This window comes from Pteropus alecto, unplaced genomic scaffold (genome assembly GCF_000325575.1).
Source record: "Pteropus alecto unplaced genomic scaffold, ASM32557v1 scaffold94, whole genome shotgun sequence".
NCBI classification, from domain to species: domain Eukaryota; kingdom Metazoa; phylum Chordata; class Mammalia; order Chiroptera; family Pteropodidae; genus Pteropus; species Pteropus alecto.
The window spans coordinates 10,876,682-10,892,432 of NW_006437736.1; the positions used below are offsets into that span (position 1 = coordinate 10,876,682).

Below are 15,751 nucleotides of genomic sequence, written 5' to 3' on the forward strand. Positions count from 1 at the left end.
AATGAATGAATGTTTTTCCTAGTTTTGAAAGAATTCTCTGCAAATGACTTGATTTATTCATCTCACAAATACATATTGGAAACTTGTAATACACTGTGTCAACTGGAATCTCAAACTCTGCATCTACAGAGCAGAAAACACCAGCCTTCTGCACAAAGGTTCTCACTCTGCAGCCTCCACCGTATCTGCTGATGGTGTTAGCATGCTCTAGGGATCACAGACAGAGGTTCCAAATGGTGAAACAGACTTTGATCATTTCCTCTTCCTCACTTTCTGTCTCCAAAGGGTCACTGAGATGTTTTGTTTTGTTTTCAGTTTTACTTAAGCAATATCTTTCAATCCATCCTTTCCTGCTCATTCCTATGATCAAAAACTTTATTACTTCATTATCTCTCTTTTGGATAACTTGCTTTCAACTATCCTTTGCCAATCAGCCCTACCCACTATTGACAATATAACTAACATATTTTAATTTTTACATTGTGTCTGCTACTAACCCTGCCATTTTCTCTTAAAAAGCATATCTGAAATTCCATAATTTTCTTCTGTTCTAACTCTACCAGTGTTTCTCATGGACCACACCAAAACTATGTACAGGGACTAGGCCTTATCCATCCCTTCTTTCTCCACCAACTAAGAGTATCTGGCATATTGTTAGTATTCAACATGTTATTGAATATACGAAATTTCAAATACACATTCCCGTTTTTAGTAAAACTCTCTACTTTTCAGTATCTTCCAAGTCATCGATTTTAGTTTATTGAAACATGACTATTCAAGACCCTAATAGCTTTAAAAATCAAAACAAACCTTCATTATACTCCTTTTTTTATTTCTTTTCAATGGGTAACTTAAAAGAAGTGTCCATATTACATACTCTGGGAAAATCCATTCAATTTAATAACGCTTTCCAAAAACTTTTTATTTCTTTTCAGTGGGTAACTTAAAAGAAGTATCCATATTACATACTCTGGGAAAGTCCATTCAATTTAATAATGCTTTCCAAAAAAAAAAAAATCTATATTTATTCACACTCATGATTGTAAAAAATACACAAAATAAATTTTTATAACATATTTAACACAAAGAAATTTGGGCATTTAAAAACTCTCAGTCTAGTTTTCTAATAGTTATTATATTGAAATTTGTGCAACTTGGCAAAATGACTGCCTGAGAGATATTAAATGCAGAAATATAGAAAATTCTGAGACATTTTGAAGATTTATGAGAACAGCATACCAAAATGTGAACTTTCCTAAAAATCCAGGATATTTGGTTGGCTTCTCTACGTGGTAAAGCAGAAATGAGCCTCCCCAAGGATTCTGAAGGAACTAGAAAACTGCCAGCATTGAGGTTAATGTGCTCCCTTCAGAAATATAAGAATGATTTTAATAAGTTTTACAAAATATATAATGTTTTAAAACATTACCTTGCCTGATGAGTCTTGTAAGACTTTTTCTGAAAAAGATGGATTTTCCAAACCTTGCAATAATTCTTTTGGAAATTCATCAATACAAGAGGAGGAATACAGCTGTAAGAATCTTCTCAGGAAAATGTGCATTTCTTTTTGGCGTAAAATCAACCCAGAGTTGAAAAGGGACGTGAAAAGTGTATCATCTGGCAAAGAAATTCCAGAATCTGCCTTCGGAGATGCTTCAGGAAGAAAAATATCTTAATTTAGAGTCATGTGAGATAACAGAATGGTCTCAATATTACTAGGTTTTGCTTACTATCTGGTATATCCCCACCTCAGCTAGTGGCTGCCAATGACTTTCCTCCATTTTTAGAGCTTATACACTAATGGAATTGCTTCTTGCCGCAGAAAGAAAATCTCAGAAGCATGTGAGGATGTTAATTCAGGTTCCAAGCCTTAACAATGAAAAATACTCTATCTAGCTGTCTTATTTTAGGCTCTCCCCCAAAAAGATCTTAAAGCAAGAATTTAAGTGCAAGTGATTTATTTGAAAAGTGATCCAAGGAGCACAAGTGAGAGAACAGGCCAAGTGTGATAGAGAAAAGACCCACTGAGAGTGAATTAATGAAGGGGCTACAGCTATGAACAATGAGGGCTCAGTCCTGCAGAGGAGCTTCTGGAAAAAAAAAAAAAGATATATACAATTGTCCCATCAAGGGACTGAGAAGTCAGAATATTGATCAACCAGTTCCCTACCTCATTAGTTGAAAGTCACCCCTGTGTGTGTGGAATACTGGCACTTCTAGGCTATCCTTCCTTTGGGCTGGGCAACCCTCAGTAACTTCAGAGAAAGCTCAGAGCAGAAAAGCAGTAAAATGTAGGCGTCTGACATGGGACTTGCAACAGGTAAATTCAGAGGTGAGCCAATACGGGACAGGGCATCGCCAAAGTCTGATGCCCTGGCTCATGTCCACTTCCTTAGCCACTGAACTTCCATTATTCTTACACCCATCGTGATGTAAATTTTACCCCTGACCCCTTTCTGATGCTTTTCTATCTTACTGCTAACTCCTGATAACTGTGCTTAGCCGCCCTGTGACTCAACGTATTAGCCCTGCTGGCTTCTCCATCACTGGGCCCTGGTATGGGTCAAACTGTCTTTTCTGACTGTTGCACTGATGAGCAACACTGGATCACCAATTTCATGGTTACAAATGAAACACAATAATATACATCATCACAAGACCACAAAAGGGACTGATGTGAAGGAGATTATATCAGTTTTTCAGGAAATTCTTCAGATACATCAATGATAAAATAAAACAAAACAACTCCATGGAGTTAAATATCCTATCTGTAGTCATGCGTTTCTTCTCTTCTACATACTGGATACTAAAAGACTCTCTCCTTAAAGCCAAAATTTCACCTTGTTCATTTTATAAGCTTGTCACATTGTGATCACTGGTTCTTAACTATTCAGAACCATGGGTCAATTTGGCAGTCATGAGAAGCCTCTGGATGCCTGCTTATAATAATGTTTTAAATACATTAAATAAAACATAGAACGTCAAAGAAAACCAATTACATTCAAATACGATTCTATTGAAAGGTCCATGTGTCTCAGGTGAAGTTTTCTTACAGGTAGTATATGAGAATTCCAGTATCTTCTGATGAGAATTCAGAGATATCAAAGTATTTTATAATTCTAAATAAAAAACATGACAAACAGAAACTGGAAAGGAATATGTTCTTTCTTAAAACATCAAAAATCTACCTAGAAGTTTGCTCATATTATTAATCCTTTGCAGGTGAATATAGTAGCGCAATAGAAGAATCCATGTAATATCCACTTTGGTCTGAGTCTTTTTGTTAGCATCTGTGTTGGCATTCACATCATCACTTTGGTAAAAAAATGTATAGCCAGTCTGGAAGACAACTTGGTAGTTATCTGAAAGTAAAAACAAAACAAAAAAAATTTTAATACAAATATTATGCATTTCTTGAAAGATGATAATACATGGAAAAAAGCTCAACTCATGAGACTATAATTGATTAAATTTTTTTGTATCACAAAAGACAACAAACACAAAGTTAAAATACAAATGACAGACTTAGAAACGATATTAAAAACACACAGGAATTGTTTTTATCTAATATATATAACACCTTGCACCAATCAGTAAAAAAAGGTCAAACAGTCTAATAGAAAAGTGGGCAAAAAATTTCAACAGGAACTCAGAAAAGGAAACCCAGATAGCCAAAAATTTTAGCATCACTAAAAATCAGAGAAATGACAATCAAAATCAAATACTTCCCTTAGGAAATGACAGACACTAAAATCTGAGAGTGATAAATACTGGTGATAATGTGAAGAAACCAGAATTCCCATTTACTTCTTGGGCAAGCAGTTTAGCAGGATCTAATAAAATTTAAAATTCAGATACTTACATAAAATTCAGTCTTGCACAAAATATTCACTACAGGGTTGTTTGTAAAATAAAAATAAATAAATAAATAAAAACTTGGAAAAATAAGTTCATTCATTTAAGATGAATTTACTAGATCTATAAGGTAAAAGTATAGTGTCTTGGTTCAAATTCCAGCTGCACTACTCACTAATGTGAGATCTTGAACCTCTCTGTGCCTTTAGGCCTCTCTAGGCTTTTGATTTCAGAGTCTTAATTTTCTCATCTTTAAAATGGGCATGATATTATTGAATTATACATCTGAAACATACTGGATTTTGTTAATCAATGTCACCATAATAAAAATAAATTTTTTAAATATTAAAAAATAAAATGGCCATGATAAGGGTGGTCTGGATAGATCTTGAAAACATATACTGAGTTAGCAAGCCAGTTCCGGAAGATATATAAAGTATGATACCATTGTATAAATTTGAAAGAACTCAATACCATACTTTGTATTATTTATGTATACATACACAAATATATAACATTTGATTAGGACAGTGGTTGCCTCTACAGAGAAATAAAGGGAAGATAAACAGGATCTTCTATGGTTAGTGGCATAGCATATTTTCTTGAATTGTAAGATGAATCCCCATGTACTCACTACCCAACTTAGCTAACAGAATATATCATTCTCGTATTTGGAGAGCCTCTAAAGCTCTTTCTAATCCCATTTCCTCTTCTCTGTCTCAGCCTGCCTCTAGAAATAATCACTACCCCAAATTTAATAATCCTATATGTTTCCTTTACTCCTTACTCATATATTATATATTCTGTATTACATATCATTTAATAAGTAACACATTGCTAATTTTATCTTTTGGGAACTTTATAGGGAATACATTGCTAATTTTATCTTTTGGGAACTTTATAGGGAAAATCATATTGCATGTATTTATCTATGATATTCTTTTTTTCACTAAACATTATGCTTTAAAAATTCATCTTGGCTGATGCATGTAGCCGTAAGCCATTGATTTTTCATTGCTGTATTATATTCCATTACTATGTGAATATACCACAGTTTATCTGTTCTACTACTGATAGACACAAAAATTGTTTCTAATTTTTGGTTTGTTGGCTGTGATTTTTGCCTTTGCTGTTATGAACAAGGCTGCTATGAATAGCTGAGTACATCTTGTCTACACATGTGCACACACTTCCCGGAAGCAGAATTACTAGGTTAATTTTCAAGAGTCTTTTGATCAATCTTGCCTTTTCCTTTTCCACATAAACTTTAGAATAAGTTTATCAAATTCCACTAAATAAAACCTAATAAAATTGTTATTGAAGCTACATTAAATCTACAGATCATTTTGAGAAGATTTGGCATCTTGTAATGAGTCTTCTTAACTATAAACTTGGTATGTTTTCTTATATTTCAATTTTTTTTGTTTAATAACTTATCAGATTAAACCTTAGATACCTTATACATTTTTGTACTATAGTAAATGATAGCTTTTTGATCAACGTTATAATTTACATGATCAAAAATAAAAATTCCTATCCCCAGAGGCAAGCATTTTAAAACATGTCCATTTTGTTTCTTTCAATGGTTTCTTTCAGTGGTTAGTTCCAGTTCTTAAAATCATTCCCTTATATCACTTTTCTGGATCATTAGTTTTAAAAAATATATCTATTGACTTTCTTTTGTGACAGATGCGGTACTAGCTCACATAACTATTCCTATTCACTTTGAAGTTTTTATATTTATATCAACATTTTTAGTTCCCCTATTATTTTCACATTAAGTCTATCAGTGATATCCTAAAGCTCTTTTTTCCTAGTTCTACCAACTATAGACAGTATCTCTTGATGTCTTACTTTGTAACCTAATGGCATCTGCACCCCTTCGCTTCCTTCCAGTTGCCAGGTTTCCTATTTACCAAGTTAGTAACATTTAATTTCTGTTCTGTATCTATAGTAGACCCTATTTCTTACAGAAGTTGAAAAATCAATAAATAATGCTTAAGTTATTATGACTCTAGAAGTACTGTTCACTGTAAAGCAACTGAATTTACTCTACTAAAGGTAAATATCACAACCTCATGACCCACAAAGGATAGAGTTCTTAGCACAAAAATCAAATTGATCGCTTTTACTTATTCCAATTTGTCAAAATCATGTCATATTCTAATTTGCTTCATTTTAACCATGAATTCCTGAAGACTATTTTTTCTTAGCATTTTTGAATGCCTTTTTTTTTCCTATTGGAAGAAGCAACGTTTCCATTCTTTATCATCTTCCTGTCTTCTAACTTTTTGGTTATTCTGATGCTGCCTAGAATCCATTCATGCATCTTGAAGACATTCTTGAGATTGCAAACTTGCTGCTCTCATTTGTATTGACATATTTCTAAGCTTCTGCACGGTTAGCAATACAGTGGAAGTTTTCCTTCCTTCCTTCCTTTGTTTCTTTTTTTCTTTTTCTATTTCATACTTGCTTCTTTCTTTCTTTGCAACCTTGTGTGCTAAGGTACATTTGCAGTAAATTCCTTTAAAAAAGTTTACCTAAAAATATTTGCAAATCATATATCCAATAAGAAACTAATATTCAAAATATATAAAGAACTCAAACAACTCAATGGCAAAACAAAACAAACAATTTAATTTAAAAATGGGCAGAGGATCTAAATAGACATTTTCCAAAGAGGACATAGAGACGGCCAACAGACACATGAAAAGATGCCCAACATCGCTAATCACCAAGAAAATGAAAAACAAGACCGCAATGAGATACCACCTCACATCTGTTAGAAAGGCCTATTATAAAAAAAAACAAAACTAGAAATAGCAAGTGTTGGAGAGGAGGTGAAGAAAGGAAATCCTCATACACAGTTGGTAGGAATGTAAATTGGTACAACCTTTATGGAAAATAGTATGGAGGGTCCTCAAAAAATTAAAAATATAACTACTATATGATCCAGCTATTCCACTTCTGGGTATTTATCTGAAGAAAACAAAAACTAATAAAAAATATGCACTCCTATGTTCATTGCAGCATTGTTTACAATAGCCAAGATATGGAAACAACCTAAGGGTGCATCAATGAATGAATGGATAAAGAAGATATGATTAATATAATAGAATAGATATATATAATAGAATACTATTCAGCAATAAAAATGAAATCTTGCCTTTTGCAACAACATTTATGGACCTAAAGGGTATTATGCTAAGTGAAATAAGTCAGAACAAAAAAGACAAATACCATATGATTTCACTTCTGTGTGGAATCTAAAAAAATGAAATAAATGGACAAACAAAATACTAATGAACTCAGATATGGAGAACAAATTGATGGTTGCCAAATGAGAAGGGGGTATGTGGGATAGATGAAAAAGAGGATGAAATTAAGTACAAATTTCAAGTTCTAAAAACAGTCATGGGATTGTGTATGGTACAGTACGAGGAAAATAGTCAATAGTGTTATAATAACTATGGTGTCAGATGGGTACTAGAATTCTTGTGATGATCATTTCATAAGGTATATAAATATTGAATCACTACGTTGTACACCCAAAACTAATATAATATTGTATGGCAACTCTACTTCAATTAAAAATAATTCCTCCATGTTCAGTTTGCTGTACTAACATCATTACAAAAAATAACTTTTATTCATTTCTCAAGCACCAAATAATCATATTGATCCCACCATGAGCTTCCCAATACTTAAATTTTTCTGATAAGAATGGTGGTGATAGTTTTATAATTTTATTTTTTAATTGTCCAATAAATACTTAGAAGTTCTGCATAATCCAGGGAATCATTATTTACCATATGTCTAATGCACAATATTTTAAAATTATGCATGCATAAAAGAACTATTCAAAATGAATGATAGACTAATGTATTTTAATGTAACAGCGTATGAAAAGTTCAACAATATTGTTTCCTATTCTACAATGGAACTTATTTTCAAGAAACTATCACTTATCTAGTGTTGGTTTGGTATCAACTAAGAATATCCACAATTATCTGAAAAGGCTCTTAAAATACTCCTTCATTTTCCAACTACATAACTGTGTGATTCAGAACTTTTTTTTTCTTTTATCTTAATTCATCTGTTTTAAAGCACTTGTAAATGTAATACCTTATGGGTTTACATTTTTTCATTGAAGAGATACACTTTCCATGCACCTTCTATTTTTATTCCCCCAGCTTTGTCTAGAAAAATGCAGAGAAGCCCTGGGAAAGGCTGTAGAGTCTGCAAAGTATAAAAAACTTCTTTTTGGTACCTGTTCTCTGAATGTTCCAAAAGATACAGTCAAAAATCTAGACTTTCTTATGGAGGAAAAGAAATCACCAAATATAAAAAGTCTGCAGATGTGTGACATAGTTTTAAATGCCTCTGGAATAATAGAAATTCACATCATAGATTTGTCCTTCTGTAACATTATTAAGCTAAATTTTAAAGAGATTTTTAATATGCTATTAATTTTAACATGTAGTGGGTTTACCATTCTTTCAAAATTAATAAACTTTAATTTTTCAGTTTTAATTTCTAACATTACTTTATTTCTTCTATAATAATAGATTTAATTTTTTTAACTATTTAAAGTAATTTGGGTAAATTATATTTACTCCCACAATTATAAATTTTCTAAAGGTTTCAAATTTATTTGGTTGGAATTAAAAAATATGTCTAGTATTTTAATTGCTGAATATCAGTGATGACTTTTCTCTTATTATATATCATTTGTGGGGGGGTTACTATAATTAATTTTCTTAAATAAGTTGGCTAATACTTTATTGTTTTTCCCTGAAATTATATCTTTAAGTCTAATTTATTATATACATATTATAAAATGATACAAAATAATGTCAAACACCTCTCACATCAATTAACTTAAATTGACTAAAGTTGTCTATTATCAAAAAATATTATCAGGTTTTAAAACAAAGAAAACCCAACTATGTTCTATGTTAGAGTCATATTTAAAATAAGATTATTAAGAAAGATAGAAAATAAAAGCATAGGCAGATGTGTACTTGGAAAATGTAAACCAAAAAAAAGCAATATTTGTGAACCTAGTATCAGACAAGGTAGAATTCTGGCCAAAAAGCACTAAATGGAACCAAAGTAGAACCTTTATAATGTTATAGGGTATAATTCATAAAAGATGTAATAGTTAAGAATATTCATACCCTAAATAACATAGTATTGACAATAAAAAAAAAACTACAGATATACAAGACAAGAAACAATTATATTAGTTGCAGCAGACCATTAATCACCTTGTCTGGGGCTTGTTGCTACAGTCCATGGGCCAAATCAGGCCTATTATGTTTATGAATGATCCATGCACTAAAAATGGTTTTTATACTTTTAAATGGTTGAAAAAAATCGAAAGAAGATTATTTTGTGACACATGAAAGTTATATAAAATTAAAATGTCAGCGTCTGTAAGTAAAGTTGAAATGGAACACAGCCATGCTCATTCATTTACATTTTGTCTATGGTTCCTGCCACATTGCAATAGGAGAGTTAAGTAGCTGGCAAGAAAGACCACAAAGCCTAAAATATTTACTATCTGGCCCTTTCCAGAAAACATTTGCTGACCTCGACTTTGTTTATGAATGATCACATGAAGAGAAATATCTAAAGATAATAAATATAGAGACATCAAAAGCAACAAACATGACAAACAAACATAGACTCATGAACAGGGACAGTGGATTAGTGGTTACCAGAGGGATGGGGTAGAAGGGGGTGGTAGATAGGAGTGAACGGAGTCAAATATTTGATGATGGAAAGAAATTCAATGTTGGGTGGTGAACACACAATGTAACATACATATGATGTATTATTGAATTGTACACTTGAAACCTATTTGATTTTATTAACCAATGTCACCTCAATAATTTTAATTTAAAAAAATAGCCTCCATATATATAGAAACTAATAGAAATATAATGGAAAAATTTACAATACCAATAAAAAGGTAAAATATTTAAAAATAAATCAAACAAAAACATAAAGATCTATCTGAAAAAAAAAGTTGAAACACTTTTAAGGCGCCAGTAAAAAAATGAAAAGTGGAAAAATATAAAGGGCATACAACATTGTGTAAGATGACTCAATAGTATAAAAATGTAAGTTATCTCTAAGTCAATGTCTAAATGTAATGCAACCTCAATAAAAATACAAGAGGACTTCTTTTAAACTAGACAAGCTGCTTCCAAAGTTAAAGGAATAAAAATCATAAAAGTCAAGACAAAAATTTTATTTTAAAAGACAATGAGCAGAGACTTACACTAATATATATTAAATACATTATTAGGCTCCAATAATTAAAACAGTTTGCTATTTAACCTTGGATAGGTAGATCAATAGGAAATAAAGAAAAAGTACAGAAATAGGGTAGTCACCTTGAAAAACTATTTTTGTATCCTTTGTCACTTTTAACATATTCCAAATAGATTTCAAAAAAATAATTAAAAGAATCCATGAGAGAACTCAGAGTCTGAGTAGAGAAGACCTTTCAAACTGATAGAAATCCAAAAGTTATCAAAGAAAATATTAATAATTTATACTGTATAGAAATAGAAAGTTTCTTCATGGACCTGAACCAACATAAAAAATTGATAAATTGAAAAAATATATTTACAAATAATATTATCATTAAAGGGTTAATTTCCATAATAAAGGGATTATATAAATAATAAAGAAAAGGCAAAAAAAACCTCAAGAAAAAAATAAGCAAAGATTATAAGCAGAAGGTTCACACAAACGATGCTCAACCTTAGTCCTAGTAAAAGATGTGCAAATTAAAATTAAATCTTTATCCGCTCTCTGGAATATTGACAAATGTTTAAAAAATGTTTATAATGTACCTATGTCAGCAAGTGTGTAAGAAAAGTACACCTTTTATTAATTTCTGACAGGAATACAAACCGGCATAATATTTATTGAAGGCATTTGGCAAAATTTAACAAAATAAAAAAATGGATCTCCCTTTTGATCCAGAAATTTCTCTTATGGGAATTGGCCCAATAGATACGCTAGCCTATGTACAAAATTTTATATATATATATATGTCTGTGTGTGTTTATATATATATATGTATATAAATATAACTAGATATCTATAGCAGAGTTGTATGTAGCAGTAAAAGAGTAGAAACAACCTAAACATCAAAGGGAAACTAATTTAATTACAGTGCATCTCTATAAAGGAATATTATGCAACAATAAAAAAGAAGTTATGTATTGACTTGAAACAACTGCCAATAGATACATTTATATAAATTAAAAAAGAACAAGGAACATAGTTGTGATTATAGTTATAGTATTATTTGTATTTTTAAGGGAAAAATGTATCAGTATATTAGTGTATGTACCAGATCGGTTCACTCAACATCTGTCCTAATCTCCAAATGTACTTTCCTATATTGAAGAAGTTACAAAGTTAAAAATTGTGTTTCCATTATTTCCTGCAGCTAGGGAAAAATGCATCAGTATATTAGTGTATGTACCAGATCGGTTCACTCAACATCTGTCCTAATCTCCAAATGTACTTTCCTATATTGAAGAAGTTACAAAGTTAAAAATTGTGTTTCCATTATTTCCCTGTTCCTAGGATGAGATTTAGGAACCACAAATCCAGTGCATTTGTGCAAGATTTGTAGGTTAGAGCCCTGCTAAGTGGTATGGGAGACAGGATTCAAGGCCTGTCTCTTGCGGATGCGAATTCTGGCAGAGGCATTATGATTCTTGAGGTTGAAGCTAAAGCCAAGTCATCCTATTTTGTAGGCAGCTTTCTAATTCTACAACTTCCACAATGCCATATATGGTCTGAATGTTTGTGTCTCCTCCACCCCCAAATTCATGTGTTGAAATCCTTTGTTTTGAAAGCCAGGCCCTAAGACCCCTACCCTCTTCCAGAGGCTCCCAAATCATTATCCTCTCTAAGCTAAAATCCAATAAATCACTACAATTAAACCTTTGAAACTTGAGTACACATGTGTTGAGTACAAAATGCTTAGATATTCAAACATACCAAGCAAATAATCTGAGTATGAAGACAAAAGATCCACAGTGGCAAATTCTGGGATGTTAGGTAATATTCCTTGGCTAACTTTATCAGTTCTAGCATTCTTCTTTCCAATAAGTAGGTTAATTGCCAGCACAGCTTCACTGACCTAAAATTAAAAAATAATTAGAATTTATAAACGTACACTTTCTGATTCATAAATTACCCATTATGTAATGTGAAAAAGCGAATTCATAAAATAACATTCAGTATATACTGGAAGAAAAAATGAAGACAACCTCAAAAACAATGTTTCTCCAACATGTAGTATATGTCATAATCAAAGAAATCATTAGTATTGACAATATAGTTAATGTATAAATCATTTTAAAAATGCTATCTCACCTAGCTATGATAAATATTTACCAAAATGTCAAATATGTACACATGTGTATCTGCCAGTAGTTTCATTAAAGCTGAAGCAAACAAAGTCTCTATCACTTGGCTGATAGAGATTAAAAACACTACACATATAAAGAGCATTTCTACTCTTCCCAAAGAAACATCATTGATCCAAATCCCAAAGAACATAAAATTTTCCTTTCTTTTGTACAAATACATTGTGTTGCCCTAACAGCTGGTAGGTGGAGGATAAAGAAACAATAAAAAGAAAGATTAAATAAAGATCACACCAACCTGTGTAGCAGCTCTTATTGCAATCCAGGCCAATGAACCGTACATTTCAAATCTATTTATTATTGGTTCTTTAACAGAACTATGCCTTCTGGTAGAAACCTAAAAAACATGGCAATTTTTTTATGCTAAATATATATAAAGATATTAAAGTTTCACAATAAATTTTCTCATCTTCTAAAGATGACAATTTAGTGGAACTCTATGTAGCCATTAAAAATAATAATGTATTCCAGACAAGAAAAAGCTAAAGGAGTTTATCACCACCAAACCAGTATTATAAGAAATGTTAAAAGGACTTCTTTAAGAAGAAGGAGGAGATAAAAAAAAAAAGAACACAAATATGAATAACAAAGTGGCAATACCCACATATCTATCAATAATCACTTTAAATGTAAATAAATTAAATGCTCCAGTCAAAACTAAACATATAGCTAAACATATAAGAAAATGAGACCCATATATATGTTGTCTACAAGAGACCAATTTCAGATTGAAAGACGCAACAGACAGAAAGTATAGTGATAGAAAAAGATATTTCATGCAAATGCAAATGAAAAAAAAAAAACTGGGGTAGCAATACTTATATCAGACAAAACACTTTAAAACAAAGGCTATAATAGAGGCAAAGAAGGACATTTCATAATGATGAAAGGGTCAATCTAACAAGAGGATATAACCTTTATAAACATTTATGTACTCAACATAAGAGCACCTAAATATATAAAACAAATATTTACGGATAAAAAGGGAAAGATCAACGGTAATATAGTCATAGGAGGGGACTGTAACACCCCATAGACATCAATAGATAGATCTTCTAGACAGAAAATCAACAAGAAAACAGCAGCTTTAAATGACACATTAAACTAGATGAATTTAATTAATATTTTTTTGGAACATTTCACCCCAAAGAAGCAGAATATACTTTATTTTCAAGTGCACATGCAACGTTTTTCAAGACAGACCATGTTAGGTCGCAAAACAAGTCTCAATAAATTTAAGATTGAAATCACATCAAGCACCTTCTCTGACCACAATGGTATGAAACTAGAAATCAATTACAAGAAAAAAACTGAAAAACACACAAACATATGGAGGCTAAATAACATGCTACTAAACAATGAATGGGTTAAAAATGAGATCAAGAAAGAAAACAAAAGGTACCTTGAGACAAACAAAAATGAAAACACAATGACCCAAAATCTATGGGACACAGTGAAAGTAGTCCTAAGAGGGAAATTCATAGTAATACAGGATGATCTCAAGAAACAAGAAAAAGCTCAAAACTCAAATAAACAATCTAATCTTACACCTAAAGGAACTAGAAAAAGAACAACTCTACTCAAAGTGAATAGAAGGAAGGAAATAATAAAGATCAGAGCAGAAATAAATGAAATAGAGTCTAAAAAAACAATACGAAAGATCGATAAAACCAAGAGGTTGTTCTTTGAAAAGATAAACAAAATTAATAAACCTTTAACCAGACTCCTCAAGTAAAAAAGGACCCAAATAAATAAAATCAGAAATGAAAGAGAAGTGACAACAGATGCCACAGAAATACAAAGAATTATAAAAAAATACTATGAGCAATTATACGCCAATAATTGGACAATCTGGAGGAAGTGAATAAATTCCTAGAAATATACAATCTTCCAAGACCGAATCAAGAAGAAACAAAATATAAACTGACTGATTAGTATTAATGAAATCGAATCAGTAATAAAAACTCCCAACAAACAAAAGTCCTGAACCAGATGGCTTCACAGGTAAATGTTACCAAACATTCAAAGAATTAACACCTATTCTTCTCAAGCTATTCCAAACAATTCAAGTGAAGAGGCTTCCAGGCTCATTTTATGAGGCCACCATTACCTTGATTCTAAAGCCAGACATTATGGAAAAAAAAAAAATTTCGGCCAATATCTCAGATGAAGTTAGATGCAAAAATCCTCAATGAAATATTAGCAAACTGACTTCAGTAATACATTAAAAAGATCTTATACCACGATCAAGTGGGATTTATTCTTGAGATGCAAGATTGGTTCAATATTTGCAAATCAATTAATGTGATATACCACATAAACAGAGTGAAGGATAAAAACCATATGATCATATCAATAGATGCAGAAAACATATTTGACAAATTCCAGCATCCAGTTATGACAAAAAAACTTTAATAAAAGAGGGAATGTATTTCAACATAATAAAGGCCATATATGAAAAACCCAAGGCTAACATCATACTCAAAAGCTGAAAGTGTTTCCTTAAGATCAGGAACAAGACACTTTCACCAATTTTATTCAGCCTAGTATTGGAAGCCCCTAGCCACAGCAAACAAGAAAAAGAAATAAGGCATCTAAACTGAAAAGAAGGAAATAAAATTGCCATTATTTACAGGTGCCATGATACTATATAGAGAGAATCCTAAAGATTCTACATACAAAAAAATTATAACTGATCAATGAATTCAGTAAAGTAGTAGGATAATATAATAATAAATATTCAGAAATCAATTACATTTCTATATACCAATGATGAAATATCAAAAAGAGAAATTAAGAAAACAATCCCATTTACAATTGCATCAAAAAGTAAATAAAATACCTAGGAATAAATTTAACCAAGAAGGTACAAGACCTGTACTTGGAAAATTATAAGACATTTAAGAAAGAAATTGAAGAAGATACATATAATGTAAGCATATACCATGCTCATGGATAGGAAGAATTAATACTGTTAAAATGTCCACACTACCCAAAGCAATCCCAAATAGAATCAGTGTAATCTTTACCAAAATATCAATGGCATTTTCCATAAAACTAGAACAAATTATCCTAAATTTACAAGGAATGACAAAAGACTCCGATTAGCAATCTTGAGAAAGAACAAAGTTGGAGGTGTCATGTTACTTGATATAACTGTACTACAAGTGTATAGAAATCAAAGCAGCATGCTACTGGCATAAAAACAGATCAATAGAACAGAACAGAGAGCCCAGAAATAAATCTTTGCCTATAGGGTCAAGTAACCTATGGCAAAGGAGGCAAGAATATACAACGGGGTAAAAACAGTCTCTTTAATAAATGATGCTGGGAAAACTGGACAGATAACATGCAAAAAAATGAAACTGGACCACCTTCATACACCTTCTTACAGAATAAACTCAAAATGGATTAAAGACTTAAATGTAAGA

At 31.4% G+C, this 15,751-nt stretch overlaps 1 protein-coding gene across 1 annotated transcript in view; it reads right to left on the reverse strand.

The window, feature by feature from the left end:
• The window catches only part of CFAP54 (cilia and flagella associated protein 54), a 234,117-nt gene that overhangs the window by 39,582 nt on the left and 178,784 nt on the right, over positions 1–15,751 (reverse strand). Inside the window, exons 59-62 of the mRNA XM_015591439.2 lie at positions 12,559–12,657; positions 11,890–12,031; positions 3,189–3,362; positions 1,430–1,653 (exon numbers count right to left, since the gene is read on the reverse strand). Coding sequence (XP_015446925.1) covers positions 1,430–1,653; positions 3,189–3,362; positions 11,890–12,031; positions 12,559–12,657 — 639 coding nt within the window. The remainder of the gene's footprint in view (positions 1–1,429; positions 1,654–3,188; positions 3,363–11,889; positions 12,032–12,558; positions 12,658–15,751) is intronic.